General features: G+C 42.9%; 1 protein-coding gene across 1 annotated transcript in view; it reads right to left on the minus strand.

The window, feature by feature from the left end:
- LOC147715136 (ubiquitin carboxyl-terminal hydrolase CYLD-like) overlaps positions 1-12,903 on the minus strand; it is a 272,321-nt gene that overhangs the window by 115,918 nt on the left and 143,500 nt on the right. Inside the window, exons 4-5 of the mRNA XM_086923618.1 lie at positions 7,593-7,698; positions 6,963-7,064 (exon numbers count right to left, since the gene is read on the minus strand). Of these exons, the coding sequence (XP_086779744.1) occupies positions 6,963-7,064; positions 7,593-7,698 (208 nt within the window). The remainder of the gene's footprint in view (positions 1-6,962; positions 7,065-7,592; positions 7,699-12,903) is intronic.

Genomic DNA, 12,903 nt, shown 5'->3' on the forward strand with positions numbered 1-12,903 from the left:
AGGAGGATGGGGGGCCGTTTTTTAATCTTTGGGCCATTTTGGAGTGGAGTAAAGACACAATAAGGCTTCATTATCATCTCCTGCAAAGTATCTCCAATATGTAATATCACATAAATGTGAATCTTAGTGTACTTGGTCTAATGAAGGGCAATTGGTGTCAGTGATGCAGTGATAAGATGCTATTCCAAGGTAGTTTTTAAGTGCGTAAAGCGCTCAGAGGAATGTCCTCATTCAGTCCTTGTCTGTCAGAAGACAGACGATGCACCCGTCTTTGTGCTTTGTAAAACAAAGCTTCTTTGCTGATTTTAGTGAATGTTTCAAGTATTACCCAACAAAAAGAGTCTGGTGAATGTTGGGTGTTAAAGAAGTGTGTGCACATTTTGGTATTGACTTCATGACACTGGAAATTACTGCAATGTTCTGCGTTTCTCACTTTGACCGGACGTGTAGTCATCCCTATGTATCTGAGATTTCAGGGACACATAATCATATAAATGCAATTTGTCGTATTACAATTCGTGTGTTTACGCAAGTCCCATGTGAAGGTTGCATTGAAGATGATTTTCTTAGTCACAGTTGTGAGGGTACAGACTGTACAAGTGCTGCAAGGGTAGTGACCCTGAACAGGCGGAAGGTCCCACAATTGTCTTTGTGTGTTAAACATTCGTGTCTGAGGCCTGGTATGGATCAGTATGTCTTTCAGATTCTTTGATCGTTAAAGGCAAAGCGTGGTTGTTCAAGGGTCATGCTGACAGTATTTAATATGCCCCAATGTTTCCTGATGACATTTTTTATCCTATTGGCGGCTGGAGTATATGTTTCACATTTCAACATCTCTGTTTCTGCTTTTTGTCTAGGTTCTAATAGAGCCTCCCTGTTATGGTTTCTTGCGCGTTTTTTTTAAAGGGCAATACTGCGTGCAGGATATTCATGTTGCGCAAGACTTTTTGCCAATGTTTCTGCTTCTGTTTTATAGTCCTCCCGTTGGCTACAATTTCTGCGGAGTCTCAGAAACTGTCCGACAGGGAGATTCCCTTTATGGGCACGTGGATGGCAACTACTAGTATATTGTTGTGCTCAAGGTACCATTATCTAGCCTTATCAAGAGATCAAGGAACGGAAATGGTTTCTGAAATGGAGCTTGTGAATTTGAGGTATGGATTCAAAGTATTAATCCACACGCAGAAATCATTTCATGTATCCACATTGCTATGCCAGAAGATGATTATATAATCTATAAACCTCTTCCAGAGGCATAGATTATCCTGGTATGAGTTGGAGTTGTTTAAAATGAATTCCTCTTCAAAAGAGGCCATGTACAAACAAGCTGCACTAGGCTCCCCATGGAAGTTCCCTGGTTCTGATGGTATAATTGACCTTTGAATTCCAAAAAGTTTTTGGTCAAAACCAGTGTTGCTAGTTCCAAAACATAACTGCTGGGTGTGGGCGAGTACCAGGCAGTTTTGTTGAGGGCTTCCTCAATCACACCTAGTGTGGCCCTCTGCGGGATGTTAGTGTAGATGGCTTCTACATCTAGGGTGACCAATAGACTGATGTTACTAGTTGTTAGAACTGGCTATTTGCACACACCAGCAACAACATACTAGGCACACCACAAAAGGAACTCCACACAAGGTTATTATAAAATAACTTTTGTATTGTAAAAACACATCAGATAGTATCACACAAAATACATGGTGCCAACTGGCACGGGCAATATTCACAAGGGATTATGTACACAAGACAGGGCCACGTGGGCCACTGTCAGAATCAGAAATAGCACTACTAGAATAAAGAATAAAAATCATAGTAGCACAAATTAGCAACTATGGCACACAACCAGTAACCACTGGTAACAGGAACCAGGACCTCACTAGGACCATCTGTACTAAAAGAACCACCTAAGAATAAAATACATTTAGGGGTATAAACAAGAACACATTACCCATGATGCATGAAACACATTCAGAGGAGTAGTAAAGGAAAAACACATGATGCCTACAAACATTCAGAGGTGTAAGACAAGGGAAACACATGATGCATAAACCTACACATTCAGCGGTGTTCAGAACAAAGTACATGATGCAATAAAATACATTCAGAGGTGCAGCGCAAGAAGACACATGATGCCTAAAACATTCAGAGGTGCAGCGCAGGGAAAAGGAAGACACATGATGCCTAAAAACATTCAGAGGTGCAAGAACAATACAATAGCGCAAAAATCACATGATGCCTAAAAACATTTAGAGGTGCAGGGATAACACATGATGCAAGAAAACACATTCAGAGGTGCAATAACCATACAATTGCGCAAAACTTACATAAGCCACCACCTGTGGCAGTCCCTAGGCCAACTGGCCTTGTTGGGGCTAGGACGCCCTGTAGTCCAAGAGTCAGGGGCCTAAACGGTGCAGGTGCCCACTACTTGCTGGGCACCTGGGAACAATCACAAGACCTAAACGGTGCAGCTGCCCACTAATTGCTGGGCAGCTGAGAATCATCAAAACTGCGACAGGGCCCTCACTGGCCCTAGAACCAAAGCTGCGCCAACTGGGAGCCACACAGGCTCTGGACACCACACATGTCCCAAACGTTGGAGCCACACAGGCTCTGGACACCACACATGTCCCAAACGTTGGAGCCACACAGGCTCTTAAACAAATATGCCCCATGGAGCCCTCGAGGCTCTGAATGTACCTCTGGAGCCCTTCGTGGGCTAGACATGGCCAAATACCCCCACGAGCCTCAGAGGCTCTCCAAACAACTGGGGGAGGACACAGGCCTCAGGGATCATTAACAGAACGGAGGGGCGGCCCGCTGCCATCTGGGGCCGCCCTGAATATACCCCTGCCGTGGCGGAGCTCACAGCTCCTAAAACCATTGTGCCCCAACTGTTGGAGCGGCCCGTTGCTAAGTGGGGCCGCTCTTAACCATCACTGTGCCTGGAACAGGCACCTACAGTAGCCCACACGGAGCCCCCCAGCCCTTCTACTCACCGGGCTTTTCTTCTCCTGGCGGGGGCTCCTCCGGGCACGGCACTTTTTCTGCGGGGCTTCCTGCCGTCATCGCGGGGCTCTCTCTCCTCCTGAGAGCCCCGCCTTCGCAAAAAGTGCCCGGCTTCACCCGGTCCTCGACTTGCGGCGGAGGCGGGCACCGGCAATGTGCCCTGCGCCCCCTCCGCCTCTGCTCACCGTACTTGCGGGGCTCTCCTACCACACGGGAGCCTCGTTGGAGCATACGCCGTGCAGATTCCTTCTTGCTCAGCCGCCGAGGGGGGCGGGACTTCCGGCAGTCTCCAGTCCTTCGTGCAAGGACTTCTGGGTCGCCGCAGGCAGCGCGGCGGCCCGCAGTGCAGCTCCTACGGCGGGACTCTGGGGCAATGCCGGGTGGGCACCGGCTTCTTTGTAATTCACCATAAAGCGAGGTGGGCACTCGCTCGGGCCACAAGAACCAGCAATAAAAACGGGCAAATGCCGGGTGGGCACCGGCCTTCTCTCACGCAAAATGCGGGGCGGAGAAACGCTCAAAACTAGATAAAAGCACCACAAAGCACTCCCAGGTGCTAAGGGATCAAATACAGCGCTTCCAGGCGCTATAAATACAAATCAAGCGCTCCCAAGCGCTAGTAGGCAAAAAAAAGAAGGTCTATGCAGGAAAATGCAGCTTCTCCATGCTGCCAAAGGTCCCAGAGATTCCAAGGGGCAAAGCAAAGTCCCCCCAATCAGCCCAGGCAAGGCAGAGGGGTCCCCCAGAAGTCCTCCAGGCATCCAGGAAAGTCCATCAGGTGTCCAGGGGCTGGGCAGCAGCACGCTCCTGGCAAGATTCAAGTCCAAAAATAAGAACATTTTAGAAGGGGACACAGCCCCTTTTTATACTGTAAAATCCTTTGTCTAAAGGGTGCAGGCAGTGTGAGAACCAGCTAGAACTGGTTATAGGGGATTCCTTTGACTGTGAGGGGCAGAGGCGACAGTCGCCCAGCAGGAGGTGGAGCCAGCATTGTGGCAGGCAGGCACAACCCTCTTCACTCCCAGATGCTATCTCCTCCCACTTCCCTGGCAGCAGATGCAGCCTTTCATCCACAGGCTGACTCAGACAACCTCCTGGGGCGCCCCAGCCCCTGTCACCCTCAAATCAGACAGTCAATCCACAAGCAGGCCCAGGCACTCCTGGACCAGGCTCACCAGCCAATCACACGCCAGACACAAATTACACAAATAGGCCAACTTCTAAAAGTGGCACTTCTACACTAGACACATTCATGCCGTATATATCATTACGCAGCATTCAATCTCACGAGTTTGCACATACCAAACTCGACCCCGCACTCCCCACACATCAGGAACTACCATGGGCATACATATTCCCCATTCATTCCTATGGGAGGGCAGGTCACTCACCACACATACACAGAGAACTCAAGCACTTTACACTGTAACACAGTGAAAAAGTGCACAGAGGCCTAAAATCACCACCACCAGGTTCCAGAAACAGGCTAGGAAAAAGCAAAAAGTCTCGGGGTGAACCTGCCAAAAGGGCCGGGTCCAACACTAGTGTTGGGGAAGTTCGCTCAAAATAGGGTACCCACTGCAAGATGGCGCCCGCAGTGGAGAGAACAGCACAATGGCTGGCCTCACTCACGCGAGCGGTCCAGCTGATAGCAATCAGGAGTTAACGGGGAGGAGCAGCGGGTATTTAAACTGGGCTTTTTCACTACTCCATACCTCCCGGACCTGGCAGCAGTGGGTATATCCCTGGACACATTGCGTATTACGCAAACGTGAGTACTATGTTAACCTTTATGGTCTGTTGATGTTCCACACTCCCAACCACTGTTAATGGGTTTCCCAGCCAGTTTAAAACATTCAACTAGGTAGATGCACGCTCCCTACCTCCTCTCCCTTTTTTTGTTTCTTTAGCCCAACTTCAGTAACAAATATGAAGCCTGTGGTGTTCCACCATAACTGGGATCACTTTTTAATGATGTGGGCAATGTTAATGAACTACCCCTGAATGATGTGCACTTCTCTATGTGCCAGTTAGCATGATGTAGGAGCATGTCACTATATGTTCTAAGGAGGCCCACAAATCCAATCCTCTAGTTTATTCAATTAAAACGCTATTAACTTCGCAAGCTGGCAGCTTTTAACTGTTCCTTTTTATCTGCATACCCCTGTAGTATATGGGTAAGTTCCTCATATCTTGACCTGCCAGGATTGATGAAACCGTAGTATATCCCAATCAGGGTGAGTTTTGTGCTCTTTCACCGGTTTTTGGTTTTTAATACACGGATTTCGTCACTACACACATGAGCAATAATGTGACCACTTCAATATTTGGCACCTGGTGTTTATATGCCTGTGATACTTGTGATATTTGTTACCTTCCTCATACATTAATATGTGATTTTCTATCCATAATAGGTAGAACCAGCACTACCAGACATTAGACAGAGTAAGTCATGGTGGCCTAAATCCCAAACATTAATTCATTGTTGTTTTCCAGTCCACCTTAGTGTAGATAGTTTTTTATTTTTAGGTCCTGACAAATCACCTCTAGACTTGTAGAATTGCGATGAAACATGTTGACCAACCACACGGAAGAGCGCCACACCTAAGGCATTAACTTAGCATTGCGCCTTTCCTCTTTATTGTAATCAGGGTAGGAGACCCCACAATTAAAGTTATTTTTGCTGGTACTCCCAACCCTGTTTTAACTCACAAACATCACACATCACTTATTCATCTACATTCACTAAATCTCTCACCCCCATGGCACCAAACGGCTATTTGGAAAAAGATATCCGCCAAAGTGCCCCTCATCGGGAGCCCGTCGGGCGTTGCAGCGCCGGCCAGACGAGGAGCAGCCTGATGATGAAGCATGACACCCAACTGGGTGTGTGAGGGCATTACATTCCAAAGAAATGGATTCCCATCTCTTTGACATTGTAGCCTAATGTCCTTTGTATATTGCTAAATTCTAGATCATTCAGGAACAGTACAACTTTAATTTTCATATTGCATTTGGGCAACTGTGCTGGACCTCATGTATAAAAGCCCTTTGTCCCTCTATTTGTGAATACAGTTTACCAAAAGCCAGTACAGCATTACAGAAATAACGATACAGGGAGAGGCTGCAGTTAAAGAGCATGTGTTTATTTAGAGGTGGTTGGTCCGGTATGATTAGTGCAGAGTTGCGGCAGGGTGTACGTTTTTGTGACAAACCGCTTCAGATGCGTGAGAAGGTGCTACTAGAGACCCAATCCAGGCTGAGCCAAGCGGGGAGACTTCTGAAGACGCTGAACAGCCCCAATTGATTGCCGAACTTGAACACAATATTTCAACTTGCTAATAATTAGTACAAAAACATCCACAGCTATCTATTCATAGTATCCATTTAGTTCAAGAAAATATTTCTCTCGCTCTCTCTGTGTACTCTTAAGTTTCTTATGTAATGATATTTGACTTAGAAAACATCATTACATTTATAAATGTATAAGAATGCTAATGAGGACCAAATAAATGTTTTTAAGCAAGCAATTACTTGGGTAAACAAAAAAAATACTTTGTTTCATTATGTCAATTTATCTCTATCTTATCAGCGCTTAAGCATTACAAATCAGATTTAACGCTCTCCTTTAAGTTTTGCAGTGTTATATTTATCCAAGGGACAAAAGATTTAAGAATTCAGAAAAAGCGGTGCTCTGGGTGATTATCGATGGCATTTTTGCATTGTGAGCACTTGTGAACGAAGGCAGAATTCTTTAGTTCACACCTTGGTTATGTGTAAAACCAATGGAGTAGTTTAGGCCTAATTTAGTGGGCATACATTACAATTCCTAATAAGCACTTGAGCCTGCCAAATGTATTAAATCATAACATTATTATTCAATCCACAATTACTAAATGGTGTAGCTTGCAAAATATTTAAGAATGAAGAGTTTATGATACGGTCTCAACTTGTACCTTTTTGTCTGCTCTGGGGCAACCGGTTTTGGTGGTTCTTATCCACTCCGCCACGTGGCAGGCAGTTCCTTCTTTCAAGTTGGTTTATGACCGCATGAGGGACTGAAAATGGATATGAAAACAATGGTTAGCTTTAGGAAAAGGCAATGGAAGGAGAAACAGAGGGAGAGAATCGAAATGAATGTGTGTAACTCATTAAAAAGGGACAGATTGACTGTATGAGACAGTCACAGAGAGGAAGCAAATCAGGGCGAGAATGAGACAAAATCTTAGATGGAATAACAGGCACAAATAGGAGGGAGTAAGACTGAATGTTGGGTTGACCAACCAGAAGTAAAATTAAGAGGGAGATAAGAGACTCAGACATAGAATGAGGTAGGAGTTTGGAGAGATAAGAAAGGGAGACAGAGGAAGAAACTGAGAAGAGGGAATGAGATGTCAGCAGGTGAGCCAAGAAAAACAAAAGGGGAGAAGCAAACAGAAAAGGTTAAGCAAAGCATGAGGTAAGGATCAAGATGAGAGAAGGAACGGAGAAAAGAAGGAGAGAAGAGAGGTAACATAGCTGAGGTGAAAGTCTGATCAGACACCAACATATTTCTTTCCCACTCAGCTCTTCAGCTACTAACGCACCTCTGTATACTTTGGTGATTGGTAAAAATATTCCAAATTCCGGAGAGGGGATGGAACACAGTTTGATGCCCTTGAAATATCCGTCCCAAGAGCCCACACTCTTGTCCTGCTCAACAAGACATGAAATCCAAAGCATTAGCAGAGCATCAATTCATATTCTCGAACATAAGCAGTTTTACATGTTTAGTAACAGTTCCTCCCTGGGTGTCCTTGGAAGACAAGATATGGACTTCACACTCTAATCCTAGCGCTGGCAGGTGTCTCATCAGACCTTGAGCTCCGGTGTGTGGCCTCTATGAGGACCAGAAATCGGCATCTCAACTCATGACCTCAAATCCCAGCTGCGTGCACTTCAGTGTCTAAATATAATTTCCCCACTGTTCCAGCACCAGCAGGGGCTGCATTCAGAACATGTGGTAGGGGCTCTAATCCCATCTCTCAGGATGTCGCCTAGGCACTGGATCTGATCTCCTGGCTCTAATCATAGCTTGGCATGCGCGTCAGAGACAAAGATATCGTCTACACTGGACAAAGTTATGCCACTTACATATCAAATTACAATATGTACCAATGAATTTCATACAAAAAAACTCAAAGGAACATTTGGAGATCAACATAGATTTAGGTCTGGCTTCTCCAACGAGTACTCTGTAGCCCTCAAGCTACCTGGGAGTAGCTCTCCTGTGTGCACCCCAGCATGCTAAATTGGAACCCTCGGCTAGGTTGAACTAATATATGCATGTCAAACTGGTGTATTCAATGCAAGTATTTTCAGAACTCCGAAGCTGCTGTTTGGAGAAGATTTTCTGAACTGTGACTGGCATGTACTAACTACCTAGAGGTATTCCAAATTGGCACAGCCTTTTTATATTACTGCTAGCATCCCTTCCTATCAACTAAGAAAAAGCTCAGGCAACTAAAGATATTTATCTAGGAAATAGAAGCATATACTAGGAACATGAGATAGACAAGTAACACAATAAGTTGAAAAATGTTTTCTTTTTTATTATAACATTGAAAAATAGGTATCATTGGAAAGGCTCTTTCAACAGACATGAATCAGTACGTGTAGCTGGTTTGTGTTTTAGCAATCTTCCTTGCTACAACGAATATTAGAAGAAGGAGTGATCAGGCTTTGATAGTGTGCCTGTCCGGAGATATCTGGGGACCGTACTAGATTTCACTTTCATAGTCCATCCTGAATCCTTCTTACAGCACACCACGAACAGCATTTATGTACAGCATGTACATATTTATATAAATATTGCCTAAATCAACCTGATTTGGACTATCTCAAAAAGATTGACTCCATTCTAATAGAGATATCTAAATTATTATATCCCTGCTCTTAAAACTACAAGTCTGAGAAGGGGAAAAAAAGAGTACAGAATATACATTGGACTGGTTTATTTTTTGTGGCTTCCTGATGAAGGCTATGTGCCAAAACGAGTGTAGAATGATGAATAATCAGGCAAATATTTTGAAAAAATAATGAATAATCAAGTTATTACTTTGCAATGAACGATAAATAACATATAAAGTAGGCTACTACTCTGTAACCAGTCTGTTGATGAAAATATGCATATGGGGTAGCTTTTATTCATTTCAGGTTGGCTTGGATGGTATTTTACCAATCCAACGCTGTAATACTGCGCCTGGAGTAGTAAAAGGCTTTTGCCATTTTACCGCTCTGCATGGATAGACTGTGCTAATCCTATGCTTAAAGACTTTGCTGTAGAAATGGCAAAATACTATTTCTCTTTCTATCTCGGCGTGGATGGCACTGTGCTAATTCTATGCTTAAGGGATTTGAAAGAAAAGCAGACATTTGAGGTAAGCACATTTTGAGTGTCGCTGGTGTTGAGAGTGCTCTATATTGGAGCTGCTTTCCACCTAAACTTGGGAACTACCCGGAGTTCTCTGCTTCTTCTTTTTGCATAATATTTGCAACAATCTATGCCTGAAAGGATTGTTTTGATAAAAACATATATGCACTTTTTATATTGAATGTTAATGTTTTAAGTATGTAAGAGAGATGTATAGTTGTATGAACGCATAAAATTAGTATGAATGGTTGGTCCAATCATTAGTCACCTAGATCATGAATTTGTAAATTATAGACTATTTGTTCCACGTATTTTTCAAAATGATAATAAAAAGAAAATATGTTTCTACATGTTGTATTACTGGTCCCTCTCATGATGCTAGTATATGCCTCTATTTTGTAGATAAATATCTTTAGTTGCCCTAGTCTTTTCGTAGTTATTTCATCCCTGCCTTGGGCAAATATTGTTGTAGAAGGGAACCTTTATACTTCAGCATCCCTTCCTATTGCACTGATGTGCTCACTACTGGTAATCTTGCATATATACGGGTGCTACTAATGTGATCTTTTCCAATGTGGTCACCATTACAACACTAATAATATTAGGAGCTCGAGAGGATTTTCATTTCACATACTAAGTCTTATTACACAAAAGGTTGGAGACACCTGATTTAGGTCATTTATATTTTGGGGACATGCAAAAGTTCTATATACAACTTTTTTCGATCACTGCAATTTATCATTCACATTACATTACTTCTTTCATGCACTGTTCCAATATCCCTGTACTTCAAATCAGGCAAATCCACTCTAAATGTTAAAAACAGTTCTCCTTTTAAAATACCATGAGAATATTTTGCCACAAGCAGAAAGACAAACTTAAACAGCAAAGGTAAGTATCAAACAATTACACTAAAGATTGAAGGTTTCACAAGGTATCAAATATTTCCTGCCATTAATAGGCAGAGTTTCCACTGTCTTTCAAAAAAAGATCTCGCTGGACATAGGAACAGATACGAGACCCACTGTCATACTACTGTAATGTACTACTATTGCCTCTATCTGCTATATGCTGTATAGGATATTGATAACCATGTCACCCATAGCCTGAAGACCGAATACTGCTCAATGATTGTCTTGCTGAATGTGATTTTTTTCTTTTTTGATACAAATGGCAAGAAAAAAAAAAAGAAAAAAAAAAGATTAGAGGTTTAGGGACCTTGCGAACCAATGAGGCAGAAACAACAAAGGAGATGGGACAGAATGCACAGTGTGAAATGAAGTGCAAGCAAAAGAGTTCAAACAACCTCAGTTGCCAGGCACCTACTTATAAACGTGATAGGTCTTTTTGAATTAACTCTGGCTCTAATGGCCCAGCGGTGTTTTTCTCTATGGCTGGTACAGCAATACAGATAGGTTTGTCTGTGAAGAAGTTGCCCAGTATATGTATGTTTGTATTTTCCATTGACCGGTTCTCCATCTATTCTGTGTGTTTTATGTGATTGGGGTATTTTTAGTGCTAAGGAATCTGGGGATCTGACAGTAAACTTCTTCCTCTCCCGGCCCCACTATAAGACGCCTTTTCCTATTGGGATTGGGCTTCAAAGGAAAACTCCTGTAGAAGACAATGAACAACCAAGAACATAAAAAAAGGACGCCAATTCCCATGAGCTGTCATACATCATACTCCTTTCATGACACTAAATGCAGTTAATGTGTTGTACTCCACCTAGTCTAATAAGTCCCCAGCCTCATATTAAGGAGTTCCATCAACTAGTGTAGGTGGTGGGGATGAGGGAGTAAAGGACTTGGCCTTTTTAATGTCAGACATGAAAGACCAGGTGGATATTCCAATGATCAGTAAGGTCTACAATAACTGGAGCTCATCCAACCAGTTTTATAATTAGGAAGGACCCACACATATTTTAGAACATCCATGGGATGAGCCCTAGGAATGGAAATGTAAGCTGTGGAAAGCCAGACTGCATCACTTATGTTAAAATAGACTAGAGCAAAAATAACTGTCTGCAACGGTCTTATATCTAGTTTTGCACGTCTCAAATGAGTAAGAGCAGATCTCCATTTCTGGCAGATATTCAGAAGCAAGGTTTGCACTAAAGGAACAGAACAGAGTGAGAATACTGGAGACCAAATTTGATGGTGAATTCCTGAGGAACAAAAAAATGGGGATTATTCCTCAGAGGTATTGAAAGTGCTGTTATAGGAGAACTCTACAGTAGGTCGGTAGAATGGTGCAAAGTCCGGATCTCTATCCATCTTTGCGCCACAGGGTTTCTTTAATTGTTTCCTTTGTCCTGGACTTTCCACTATCTATTCTTGAAGAGTGATAGATTGCTAACTTTCAGTTAGTCTTTGTAGAAAAGGCCAGATGTTTCTTCTTTTACAGCTGGAATGGATTGTGGCTTACTGACAGGTTTAACTTCTTATTCACAGGATAAGCCCCAGCCTAACCATGCCTGTTTCCTGGGAGGCAGGTAATCTGGTAAAAGGAAGCTAACGAAACGTTTAAGCATTTCATTCACTTGAGATACCCACAATCTCATTCATCCATCCAAATGGTGATGTAACACTGCACCCCTTCTAAGTAATGTCTCCCATGTCTCAGTGCCTTCTTGATAGTCAACGGTTCTGACATATATGGTTTAATTTACTTCAGAAGAAATCACAGTTCTGTAATAATAAGCAAATGGATTTCAGGATCCTACTGCAAGACAACTGCTACAGTAGCAAGTAAAGTGTCCCTCTATGCTTTGCAAGGGATAAGAGCCAAGTTTCGGTGTTCCATAACAGGTGCTGCAGTGAATGCCCCCTATATTTTTGAGACGGCGGCTTCTTGTACATTCCCCCAATAGAATGGATCGCTGTGTTTGAGTTAACTGGAAAGTACCATTTCTGATAGGCATTGACTAAAATGTTGATAAAAATGAAAAATAAACAAGAAATCATATACATTCCTTTATGGCTTTGGTGTGGGTCACTCTCAACCCCATTTTCACTTTCTCCCGAGCCATATTTAGACCTTTTGTCAGAGATGGTGAATCTTAGAAAAACACTCCCAGAACTGCAAATATCCATTGTTCCAATTTTGGAAATAAATAATTATTTTGCAATCTTTTCAATATGACCCTCATGTGCATCCAATGTTCTTCTAAATTCCCTCAAATTACTAGCACATCCTCGAAGATAGATGACAATGCAGGCGTCTAAAATATTCCTGAAGATGTCATTCACAAAGCACTGGAAAGGCTCCAGGAGTATTATACAATCTAAAGGGCATCACTAAGTCTACTTGTCCATATATGGTATTTAAGGCTGTTTTCCTTTCATCCCCATGACCGGTTAGTATCTGTAAGTGTATTTATAAAACGCACACATTCCAAAGCTTCATGGCGGTACAGACTTTGACTTAGAAGATAATAAGGCTGATATATGGGTCCGTTTTGAAAGAAGAAGGTTTTCAGTTGC

Source organism: Lissotriton vulgaris, chromosome 5 (genome assembly GCF_964263255.1).
Source record: "Lissotriton vulgaris chromosome 5, aLisVul1.2, whole genome shotgun sequence".
Classification (NCBI taxonomy): domain Eukaryota; kingdom Metazoa; phylum Chordata; class Amphibia; order Caudata; family Salamandridae; genus Lissotriton; species Lissotriton vulgaris.